This window comes from Rhododendron vialii, chromosome 6a (genome assembly GCF_030253575.1).
Source record: "Rhododendron vialii isolate Sample 1 chromosome 6a, ASM3025357v1".
NCBI classification, from domain to species: domain Eukaryota; kingdom Viridiplantae; phylum Streptophyta; class Magnoliopsida; order Ericales; family Ericaceae; genus Rhododendron; species Rhododendron vialii.
The window spans coordinates 8054557-8066648 of NC_080562.1; the positions used below are offsets into that span (position 1 = coordinate 8054557).

Below are 12092 nucleotides of genomic sequence, written 5' to 3' on the forward strand. Positions count from 1 at the left end.
TACAACTTCTTTCTGAACTCAAAACTCTTAGCCTGATCAGAGAATCAAACTCCGGCAACATAGACGGTGACCGGAGTTTTTGATTTTCTATTTTCTTTTCAGTTTATTAGAGTATTATTTCTCCCACGGTGGAGGTTTTTTCTTTCCGTTTGGGGAAACCCCCCCCCCCCCCCCCCCCCCCCGGCGCCGATGCGCTTATTCCTAGTTTCGGTTGGATTGAATTTCCCTTTAGAATTCTCTACTATCAAATCTTTGACTAGCCCTACTCCCAACCTTGTTGTTGGTCTACTTTGGCCTTTCGCATTTGTCGTTAAACCTACTAGTGCATGTGCTCTGAAGGAATCTTTGTAATATCCTCCAGTTTTTTGTAATGGAATTGCTTCTTGTTTAGAGAGAGAGAGAGAGAGAGAGAGAGAAGAGGGAGAGGGACAGAAACAATCATAACCCTCCAACCTTCAAAATAACAATTCAAATGTCTGTTTGTGGAATCCAAAAGTAAAGTCAACTGGTCAAAGAAAGTCCTTAAAAAAAATTCTAGAAAGTCAAAACCACCAATTCAACAAAACAGGGATCAAATATGTTAAAACTCCCTTCAGATTCTGGTCTCAAACAAAAGCATACAAATCAGGAACAAGAGAAAACCACCTGAAACCACAGCTCCATTTCTCAGGCAACGAAGGGCATTTGGGCAACCAATGCCACGACCCTCTAGAAACCTTGTAATACAGCACCTCAGGCCAGTTATAACAGCACAAGCAAATCAAACCCTTGTGCCAAAAACAGTACACGTGCTCGTAATTGTGATAGCAAATCGACATGAACTTCCTGCATATCACCTCAGGGACACTCTCGATTTCCACCCAATTCCCTCCTCCATTTCCACCCATTTCCCACACTTTCATCCCCCTCGAGATTCCATCTTCCCCGATCCCACCAACCAAGAACATTTTCTCATCCCCATTGCCCACTAACCTAGCAAAAGTAAGCCCATTTGGTAAATTTCTCACGGGTTTTCCCCAACTCCCGTTTTCAAGATCGAAGCAGATAATTGAGAGAGGATCAAGGGTTGTGAAATTCAGGTACCCTTTATAGAACACACCTGTTTGAAGAGAATTATGACCCAGAACCGAGTCGACTCGGTCGAACTGGCGCCAGAGTTGGAGCCTGGAGTCGTACACAAACGCATTGTTTGAGCCAGAGGAAGAAGAACAGAGCATGAAGAGCCAGTAGTGGCGCCCGTTTGACGAGGGGACTAGAGTGAACAGCTCAAAAGGAAATGGGTTCACAGGAAAATTCACAATGCTCGAAGTTTTGGAGAGGAGGTTGGATATGAGGAAAGAGGAAGAGTGCGGGAGAGAGAAGCAGAGGCGGCCGTGGGAAACAGAGAGGAGGGTTGCGCGGGATAGCAGAGGGCCGGAGAGGGAGAGGGATGCCTTGCGCCAGGCGTTGAGGTTAGTGTCGTAGAGAGGGTAGTGGCGGTGGTGGTGGTGGAAGTGGGGGTGGGAGCATAAGAGGAAAGAGGAGAAAGGGGAAGGAGAAGAGGTGTGTTTGGAGATGAAGGGAGGGGAGAAAGTGAGGGATTGGAAGTGCTTGCAGGTTGGTGCGAGTCGGAGGAAGGTTTTCAGAGGGAGGAGAGAGAGGATTCGGTCGAGGAGGTCCGCCGGGAGGCGGCTCCATACTTCTGGGTCCATCGCCGGACAAGTCGCCGGAGGGTTTGAAGTGTTAGACTTGCACCGTGAAGTTTGTGTGGTGTCTGTTAAAAAGCAGAGATTATAGAACTCTTCTGTTCGGCAAATGAATATGTGGTGCGCCGCATTTGGGTCAAGCTAAGCTACAACACCTGCCCTCTTTTGGGACGTATGCTATGTACCTATATCAGTATAAAATGATCTTCCAAAGTCAGCCCAAATCAAAAAAAAAGTCAGCCCAAATCAAAGAGCCCAAAACAGCTCAATGGGTATAAACCAGAGGCCCAATATACATCTAGCACCTAGGGGTTAGACCTAACCAAGCATAGCCTCAATAGACTAGTTCAAGGAAGGGGATAGCTCAGGAGCTCAGCTCATGAAAAATACCGAGCTCAGCTCACCAGGTGAGCTCTGCAAACGTGACAACCAGCAACCCAATTATACTATTGTGGCAGAAGTTCAGGCTGGGAATCCCTCCATGCACCAAGAGGACTCTTAAACCTAATAAAGATCAAAGGAGTCCTGGGTGAAGAGGACACTCCAACACCTATCTATTTTCATTTCTTACGGATGAGACCTAAGGGTCGCAGTCCCAGTTCCAGTGGGACTCCTCCCAATATGCTTATGTGATCTTTATATAAAGATCACGCCTCCATATCACAAAGGTATGAAAACAATACGAAACTTGTCGTTGATAGAGCACGCCGGAAGCCGATTCATTCGTTGGAGAATCAAATGGACGATTGAGGAGCCCCTCCTTCGAATGTGATCCAAAACCGCTTCATCAGTACCCTTTAATAGTTACTATTTAAAAAAATACATCATTCACCATAAAGATGTGTGATATTTCAGTACAAATAGACGTATAGCGTTTCTCTTGTTTTGGATTTTATTTGTGTTATTCTTTAGGGAACTTTTAAGTTTGTGAGTCTGAGTATTAAGAGTGTGAGTTTTGAAAAGTGGAAACGAATGCTATTTTGAAGACGAATGCTATTTTGAAGGAGTACATGCTTAAGGTCTGGCCAATTGGAATTTACCTCTCGACGTATTTGAGAGAGTGAGAGGAGAACACGAGGAGAAAAACCATGATATGCAGTTATTATATATGTACATGAATAGTCAATAGATGGTAGATCAGGTTTATGAGTTCAACTCGGATTAGAGTCGTGGCAAATGATTTCCACATTTTCTTTTTATTAATTTGCACTTTTTTTTTGTCTTTTTTTATGAAAATAATCAAATTGTCCATCTCATAGGTAAAAAGTATACGTAGAAGAAATGATAATGTACTAATTTTATATGTACAAAGACTCGTTGGAGTATCTTCATCCCTTGCCCTTTTTACTACTCAAACTCAAAATTTGAGAAAAAATCTTCCATACCTGACTTCAGTCCGTGACTCTCAAACTTATACTCCGTACCAAATTGGGGATGAAATTAAAAGAAATCGCGCGCCACCATCACCGGTGGTGGCCCTCGAGAACCGTGGCCTTGGGGATGGAAAAAGGGTAATGGTAAAAGTGAGAAAATTAGTCAAAAAGGTCAAATGACACCATGGTCAAGCCAAAATACTGCACCACTATCTATCTCCATATCCATAGGGAATCCTAGCACCAATGATGCGTATCTATTTATTTGTAGTGCTGGAAAAGTCCAACGCTGCGGCCCTCGCATTCACAACCATGAGCTTTTGGGCTGTCTGTAGCTATGCTTTGCTTTTCCATCGAGGTGGGATAAAAGACTCTCCGGTCTTAAAATGGGTGACCTTTTTAGGGAAGTGTATTATTTTTAATTACTTATATATATTATTATGAGTGTTAAAAAATAGGGTGGTGATAATGTTAAAATTATTTCTGTTGGTGTCAAAACTCAAGTGCACAAAAGACTTGTACAACTCGAGTGCACAAAAGGCTTGTATACATGGTACAAGCCTTTTGTGCACTTGAGTTTTGGCATCAACAAAAACAGTTTTAGTATTATTATTTTTCAAAAAATATGTAATATGGATTTTGTTTGATAGATTTAATTAGTTCTGTTAAAAAAAATTTCAAAATCACATAAAATTTCATAAATTGAAAGATATAAGTATTTTAAAATGACACAGAGTTCCAAAATGGTCACTCATTTTAGAACAGAGGGAGTAATTAAAAAAAATGTCAAAGTGGACGTTTGAGAGTTAATTTTTGGTTAAATAATATTTCTGAAAAGTTAGTTACAGAATTTTATTTTATTTTTGTGATAATTTGAATCTATAAAAGGGTATAAAAAGATATTTGCGAGTTTTGTGCGTGAACATATAATAATCATTTCAAGAAAATCATCGGAATGTGAATTTTGAAATATGTATTGTCAATATTTTTTTACTAATACATTTTGCCCAATTAAATTATAGAAGTGGATTCCAATTACATAATTGATAATTCAATAATTAAGCGGCAAACAAGATCTAAAAGCTTGAATTGATGTTATGATCACTTAAAGTACAAATATGGAATAAACTTAATTCTTTGCATAATCTCGAAGGATTAATAGAACTAAGTTTTTAATCCCGTAAATGAATCTTAAATGGATCCCAAATGAGGGGCACAATAATTTTTCTGTGCAAGGCCTTGTAGGTCTTATGTCCTTGATAAGCGGGTAGAGAGTATTTCATTCGTTATTTTCACAAGAAAATGAGATGTTAAGTACAGTTCATCAGACATCGATTAAAATACGAAATTGGAATGAATGTGTACTAAATTATTAAATTTCTACACTACTAAGACGTTGATCACTGCTCAATGAATGATTGTTTGCTCTCTCTCTCTCTCTCTCTCGTATTGTGATTAACACGTTTAGTGCAACGATGGAGGCCAATGTAGATTTGAAGCTATGCACGGGGCGATTCAAAACCTTAGGCCCATGGCCCAAGGCTTCCACTTTGGGTTGGTCGCAAATTGAAGTCCATATAAGCCAAGCTTCTTATTTATTCATGAAAATCCTAGTACTATCCTAGGGAAAGAATAAATGGGGTATAGTTTGAATACTCACCTAATCAAGTGCTCATTACTTACTCTTCCAACTGAGTTATGAGGTTACTTTGCCATATATATATATAGTAGTTTGGCTTCTTAAATTTCTATCAAAAAATTGCATTTGAAGAGGAAGCTCATAGTCGTCATAATTTTTGCGCTTACCTTCTATTTCTACCAAAAAAACAAACAAACTACATGACGGTTTCAGATTTAACTTAATAAAATTGATGATTTGTTTTTAAATTTTACAACTTGATGCAATCAAATTGTATTACATGAATCATTTGATTGACAAATTATACAAGGTAATCGGCTCTAATCATGAGAGTAGGCCGGTCACAAATGCCCAATTATGCGATGTTTTTTTCCAACACATCTATTTATACTGAGAAAAATGAATTTAGTTATAGTATTGTCATATTCTATTCAAGATAAATATGTTTCGCAACACATCTATCTATAATGTTTGGTGAGACTATTATATTAGATAAAATCTTTAACCTGAACTTTTCGATCATTATCGTAAGCTAAGAAAAAATGAACAAATAGTTGATAAGATCGTCCAATCCCTCGGTGGAATATTCCACTTTTAAAGGGATCTAGATAGGGGGATAGGGCTGTCATCTATATACGTAGTATTTTTTTTAAAAGAAAGAAGAATACCAGATAAGTCTCCAAATTACAGTTAATAATGGGGACTTTTTACACTCTTTTTTTTCATTAACCACACCCTCTTTTTTGTTTTTAGTGTTGAATTACCAAATATCCTTGTACTTTGTACAAAAATCATTTCATTTTGAAAGCAACAAAAAGAAAATATTGAAAAGTGGAAGAATGTTTTAATAACTTCACACACTAAAAACAAAAAGAGAAGTGTGTTTAATAATAAAGGAATTGTGAAAATCACTCTCCTCAGGAGCGGTGTTTTCACTAAAATTTTTGGGCTACAAGTTATTGCATTTTGTCATGTTGTTCACATTAACCAATAATTTCTTCCTCTTCATTTTTTCTTTTACTCACCCATATACCATCTACAATTTATAGATAAGTAAAAATAAATTGACATTTTCGGACAACAGAAAATTATTCATAACTTATTGGCTAGCCATATTGCTTAAAAATAATTTGCAAACACAACATGTTCAAAAAGAAACTGCATAAAACAATTATAGAATTCAAATCAAAACACAGCGAAAGGAACAGAGAATCAAATGTACAGGTGCGATCCTGCAACCCACCTTTGTCCCCTTCCATGCCCATACCCATACCCATACCCATACCTGTGCAAAAACCCTGTACAAACTGTCGGAGAAACTATACAAAAAATTGAAAATAATTCACAAGCATGGGCCCAACAAACTCGGATCTCCAAAACCCAATCGACAATCCAAATGCACATCATTCGGCCTTGCCTCAAACCCACGACGGGAGAGAGACACACAGACTTCTCTCTCTCTCTCTCTCTCTCTCTCTCTCTCTCTCATTACAAGTTGCTTTCATGGATACAACAAATCACGTCTTTGCGTTTTTGGTTTTATCGCAAGTCCCAAACCTCTGTTCTCTTGGTCTTGCCCTTTTCACCACCCGCCTTTTGTTTTCCCTTTTTTTTCCCCCCAACTTTCATTGTCTTTTGTGTCCAAAATAAATCCATTTGTTTCCCATTTGGGTTTTCCATGTAGTGTTCTAAAGCATTCAATTTCGATCGAAATTTGATTGGCCACTGAGTTCTTTTAGTACTATCTTTCATCCCGTTCAATGAATTGAAGAACCATTCCTCCATTGTCAAAAAGGGTATGACTTTTTCCCAAATGTCATTTCTTTAAAGATTTCCCAGACAAATCAATAGCTGTTTTTAGAGTTTCTTTTCTCAATTGCTTTATTTTGGGTTTTGGACTCTTTCAGTTCAGCATTAGGAATGAAGGATTCTAGTTTAAGGGCGCAGAGATATTGAAGATTTCCCGATTTCAATTACTGTTAATTTGCACATTTTGGCAGATCATAGAGTTTTTATTTTGCTAGTCAAAGGGCCTGAAATGGTGGTGTCATCTTTCCATTTAGTTTTATGACTGATAGCATTAGTTGAAGGTGATTATTTCCACCGAAAATTGGAAAGAAGGTAAACAAACTCTCTGATCCTTTGTGGGGAGGGGATGTTGTGTGCTTGCTCCGGCGAGCAATTCAAGTTCGAAGAGGCGCCGCCGCCGCAGTCGCCGGAATCACTGGCGACGAGGGACTTCTCGGCCAGCGGCCATTCGTCCAGGACAACAGGGGACTGGGAATCGAAACTTGAAGATGCCCAAGTGGACGAAGCTGAGTCCACATTGAAGGAGGCTCTTTCCTTGAATTATGAGGTAGGTTTCTCTAACTAGATCATTGCCTTAGTTGTAGGGTTGAGATTGGAGCTTGATTTGAAACCTTAACGTGATTCGGGAACTTGTTTTGTTGTGTGTTATGAGAGTTGGACTATATGTAATTATTGGGTATAAAGTTAAGTGAAGGCAAGCATTATCAGAGAGCTGATCACGAGCCGCTCTCGAGTAACTTTTGTTGTTTTAGCAGTGTAAGCTTTTCTTGCAGAGTAGTGAGGTCCCGTTCTGCTAAGGTTCTTATTTTTTTGGAAGCACTCATTTACCTTAGCGGAACGGGGCCTGAGTGATCAAGTTTGGTTTCAAAATATATCGAGCATCAAAAACGTATTCAAGCGTGGTTAATTTTCGTAACAAGTCTATATCAGAATGGGGTCTTAACGATCAGAACATGAGTTAAGTTTGAGTAGCTTGGTTTCGTTAACAGACGCACTTATCTGTATTTTCTTGCTCTGGAATTATGGTTTGAAATTTGGTTACTGCAGGAAGCAAGAGCATTGTTGGGGAGGCTTGAATACCAAAAAGGGAACTTTGATGCTGCCCTTCAAGTGTATCAAGGGATTGACATTAAGATTTTGTTACCAAGAATGACAAAGGCTATTATGGAGAGAACACGGAAACAGCGAAAACCGCGGCCCAAAGGCAAAAATTTGATGCCGGGGGTCATGTCATTGCATTCCGTGAGCCTACTTCTTGAAGCAATCTTGCTGAAAACAAAATCTTTAGAAGAGCTTGGACGATTCAAAGGTATATCCTCCTCCATCTCTTGTCGTAGTGTGTTCATGTAAGTACAATGAGTACTTGTAATGCTGATTAATGATTATCCTCAAGTTTCAGCAGCATCAAGTTTCTTTTTTCTTTTCCCCTTCACAGTTTGAGATATAAGGTTGATCAAAATTGCATAAAAACAGACTCTTTTGGAAGGATGTTTAGGCATGATAAACCCAACCCAGTGGGATGTTGATGTTCACAAAAGTGAAATATTCATATCAATGCAGTGATATGGTTGAAATTGCTGACTGTTGCAACTTCTCGAGGCAGCTTTTAGCTGCTTGGTTTTTCCTTTTCAGAAAAATAATCTGCTTATTTCGTGCTGGCTTTTCTTCCTTACAGGCAAAAACTGCTTAAAAATACGCTTGAAAAAAAAAAAAAAAACTGATCATCCAAAAGGTCTTTTTTTTTTGGGTGATATGTTTGGCTTTCGTTTCATCAGTATGAATATTGACCATAAGTTGACCTGTAAATAACCACCCACAAAAGGACCCAGCAATTTGAATGCAGGTTGCTCAAACAGTTCACAGTTTTTTCTTTCTCATTTCAAACTTTACAGAGGCTGCAAAGGAATGCAAAAGAGTTTTGGATGTAGTTGAATCGGCACTACCCAATGGCATGCCTCATGGCATCGGTGAAGACTGTAAGATGCAAGAAACATTCCACAAGGCCCTAGAATTGCTCCCCAAGTTATGGATCCAAGCAGGGTTTCTCGATGAATCTATCTCCGCCTATCGTAGGGCACTAGTCAAGCCCTGGAATTTGCATCCCCAAAGGTTAGCCAGTGTGCAAAAAGACTTAGCCGTGTTGTTACTCTATGGAGGTGTTGAATCAATCCTTCCCCCTCATTTCCAACTCGGGGGTTTAAACACCCCTAAAACAAATACTGAGGAAGCAATTCTTTTGTTGTTCATACTTATGAAAAAGGTTTTGAACAATGAAATAGAGTGGGATGCTGAAATTAGTGATCATTTAACTTTTGCACTCTCAGTTTGCGGACAGTTTGAGTCGCTAGCCAATCATGTGGAACAAGTGCTTCCAGGGATTTATAATCGATGTGAGAGATGGTACTTTCTCTCTCTTTGCTATAGTGCTGCAGGGCAAAATGATGTAGCATTGAACCTTCTAAAGAAAGTTTTTGGGAGTTCCGAAATTTCAGAGGCCAATAGTAATATTAAGCCCCATTTGCCTTCATTTTTGCTAGGGGCAAAGTTGTGTTCTCTAGACCCAAAGGATGCCCATGATGGGATTAAGTTTGCTCGTCGAGTTATGGATTTGGAAATTAATCAAAATGAGCATTTCATTTATCAGGCTCACAAATTCCTCGGTGTTTGTTATGGTAATGCAGCAAGGATTTCCATTTCAGATTCTGAACGACTTTGTTTCAATGAACAATCCTTGAATTCTCTAAAGCATGCTGTATTGTCTGGCAAGGAGGATCCGGAATCAATTCTGAGTCTTGGGGTAGAAAATGCGAGTCAAAGGAATTTGAGTGCAGCGTTTGAGAATGTAACAACATATAATGGATTGATGGATGGAAGTTCGGTGAAGGGTTGGAAGCTTTTAGCATTGACTGTATCGGCAGAGCAAAGGTTTGAAGATGCTGAAACTATTGTTGATTTGGCTTTGGATGAGAGTGGAAGGATTGACCAGTTGGAGCTTCTGAGATTAAAAGCAGTTCTTCAAATTGCTCAAGAACAACCCAAGCACGCGATAGAGTCGTATCGCATTTTGCTAGCTCTTGTTCAAGGACAAAGGGAGCAAACTCAAAACTTTCATTCTGAGGTGCGCATACTTCTCCCACTCGTACATTTGTTTTCAAAACATATTTAAGCGAAACAAAAGTACTTTCAAGAAAACCCTAAAAGATACTTTTAAGTTCTTAAACACTGTTTTTCACCCATGGAGCACACTATATATTATAGATACTTCTTTGAGCAAGTGTTTTGATTCTTTGAAAAACTGATTTCTGAAACAGTAACAGTATAAGAACGTTGTGTCTCAGATTTATTGGCTTCTGCAGTTTTTGCAGGGAAGGAGACTAGAAATAGAAGCTTGGAATGATTTGGTCAAGATTTATACGAAGCTTGAGTCATGGCCTGATGCAGAAATTTGTCTAGGCAAAGCCAAGTGTATCGAATTTTACTCCTCCCGTACTTGGCACCAAACAGGTTTGAATGCAGTTCCATTTCAAAGAAGTTATTTGTTTGGTCCTTTTGTTTACTTTTTCATTTTGCAGGAAACACAAAAAACTTGTTTGCCGTGCGTGTTTTCACAAAACTTTTCAGGAAACACCAAGAATATGTTCAAAAAATTGACGACAAAAAAAAATTAAGTATGCGAAGAACAACACCAACATTCTCTTCTTGATTATCTGGATGATTCTCTGAACACTTCTGCAGGCATGTTGTTTGAAGCTCGAGAAATGCACAAGGAAGCCCTAGTTGCCTTCACAGTTGCATTGTCAATAGACCCGGAGTTTGTACCAGGTATTGTTTCCACTGCCGAAGTGTTGATGAAAATGGGAAGTAAATCTCTCCCCATTGCAAGGAGCTTCCTGATGAATGCTCTGCGGTTAGAGCCCACGAACCACAAGGCCTGGTGGAACCTCGGGCTTGTTTCTAAGATGGAAGGCTTAATGCATCAAGCCGCAGACTTCTTCCAGGCTGCACACGAGCTCGAGATGTCGGCTCCTGTTCAAAGCTTTGTGTGACCGTTGTAATCTATATTACTACAGTAAAATATAAGTTTGAATATCAAGGAGCTCTATTTGATGATGCTGGAATCTAGCCCTAGGGAATGAAAAAGATTAGTTAACCACGGAAGAGTTATGATGAGGCTACGCTCGTCTCCTGGTTCTGAATATAGTCTCTGCATCTGTATTTAGAGGATCATGGTTCTTTTCTATGTGAATCGGGTTAATGTTATATGTGACAGATACGATTTACACAAGAACTTACATTGTAAGTGGACAGTTCAGAGCTCGACTCAGTTAAAGCTCATTCAAATTTGTTTCACTTTGCAAATAAAAGAGCTCTACTTATACCCCGTTTAACAAACAAGCCAGGCCTGAGATACAAATGGGTTGGCTCGAGTGATCTCCCGAGTTGAACATTTGAAGAAATATATACGTGTATTTCCCTGCGATACAAGCAATATACAATGTCATAACTAGCAATTTGATTACCAACAAATCAGATAAAATGTGTTGCCGCATTGATTAGAAAAAGAAGTGGTAGTTGAGGCGAGAAACAAACCTAACCTCTTAACAACCAACTCCCTTCGCCTGAGATAGATTCAGCTCTTGAAAACCGGGAGGAATAGAGTTGAGGCTCTGCTGATGCATGAGCTATGCCGCGTGCATGAGTTAAGAGTCCAGTGTGGGGCAAAAGCAAATTGGATGCCAACCATCGTGCGTGATTTCCAACCGCAAACTGGGCTTATGTAATCGAGCCATGACAAGCCAAGCTCGAGAGCTTTAGATAAAATTCGTGAGCCGACTTCGACCCCATATATATATATATTTTTTATTTTTGAGCTCAAGGGTTTTATAGTGGACTACTTAAACATTTTACTACTCGACTAAGCTCGGTTTATTTGCAACCTAACCATAATTGAGAGTGGACTGGAAAGGCCAAAGTAGTGAGATTTTGGTGAAAATAGAGGGTGTTTAGTGAAATCAAGATCTTGATTCCTCATGTAACGCCAACATATGGCTCACAATGATTTTATTTGATGATTCGAGCCATTTATTTATAGGTCTCAGACTCTCAATATATTTATCGCAACTGCAAGACATGGGTATCCGCTAAACGAAACATACTTGTCAAAAAAGAAATGAGCAATGAGAATCAACTGGCCAGTTTTTTTTTTTTGACAAATATGATTTGACCAAATTGATGTGCCTAGAATGGGTGAGGCTCCTCCCAACGTACACCATGACCACGGATAATCGTTTCTTGAAAACAAATTGATGTGCCTAGAATGGAGGTCAATGATTTTGTCAGGAACTTTAAGAGAGGTAAGTGAAATTTAATCTATATGGCTATATCTAAGGGTTCTATACCCACAAAACATGTACGAATGTATCTCCAATATTTATCCATTTCTTCACCCACATTGAGATGAAAATTTGGGTCAAAAGCTTATGCATTGATTAGATTATGCGATCTCTTGGGTGCTTTGTCATTGGCTAGCTCTATTGGCTGACACAAAGTGTCGTTCTGCTTGTGCAATGCGTGTTGTGCCTTGAT

The 12092-nt window shown here is 39.2% G+C and overlaps 2 protein-coding genes across 2 annotated transcripts; one reads left to right on the forward strand and one right to left on the reverse strand.

Annotated features, from left to right (window-relative positions):
• Positions 1 to 427: 427 nt before the first annotated feature.
• LOC131329382 (F-box/kelch-repeat protein At5g43190-like) lies at positions 428 to 1861 on the reverse strand. Its single transcript, XM_058362478.1, has one exon. The coding sequence runs from the start codon at positions 1689 to 1691 to the stop codon at positions 606 to 608; it is 1086 nt and encodes a 361-aa protein (XP_058218461.1). The 5' UTR covers positions 1692 to 1861; the 3' UTR covers positions 428 to 605.
• A 4295-nt stretch (positions 1862 to 6156) lies between these two features.
• LOC131329847 (protein NPGR1) lies at positions 6157 to 10775 on the forward strand. Its single transcript, XM_058363242.1, has 6 exons — positions 6157 to 6493; positions 6605 to 7053; positions 7554 to 7815; positions 8399 to 9624; positions 9863 to 10010; positions 10242 to 10775. Exons 2-6 carry the CDS (start codon positions 6853 to 6855, stop codon positions 10550 to 10552), a joined length of 2148 nt encoding a protein of 715 aa, XP_058219225.1. The 5' UTR covers positions 6157 to 6493; positions 6605 to 6852; the 3' UTR covers positions 10553 to 10775.
• The last annotated feature ends 1317 nt before the right edge of the window (positions 10776 to 12092 follow it).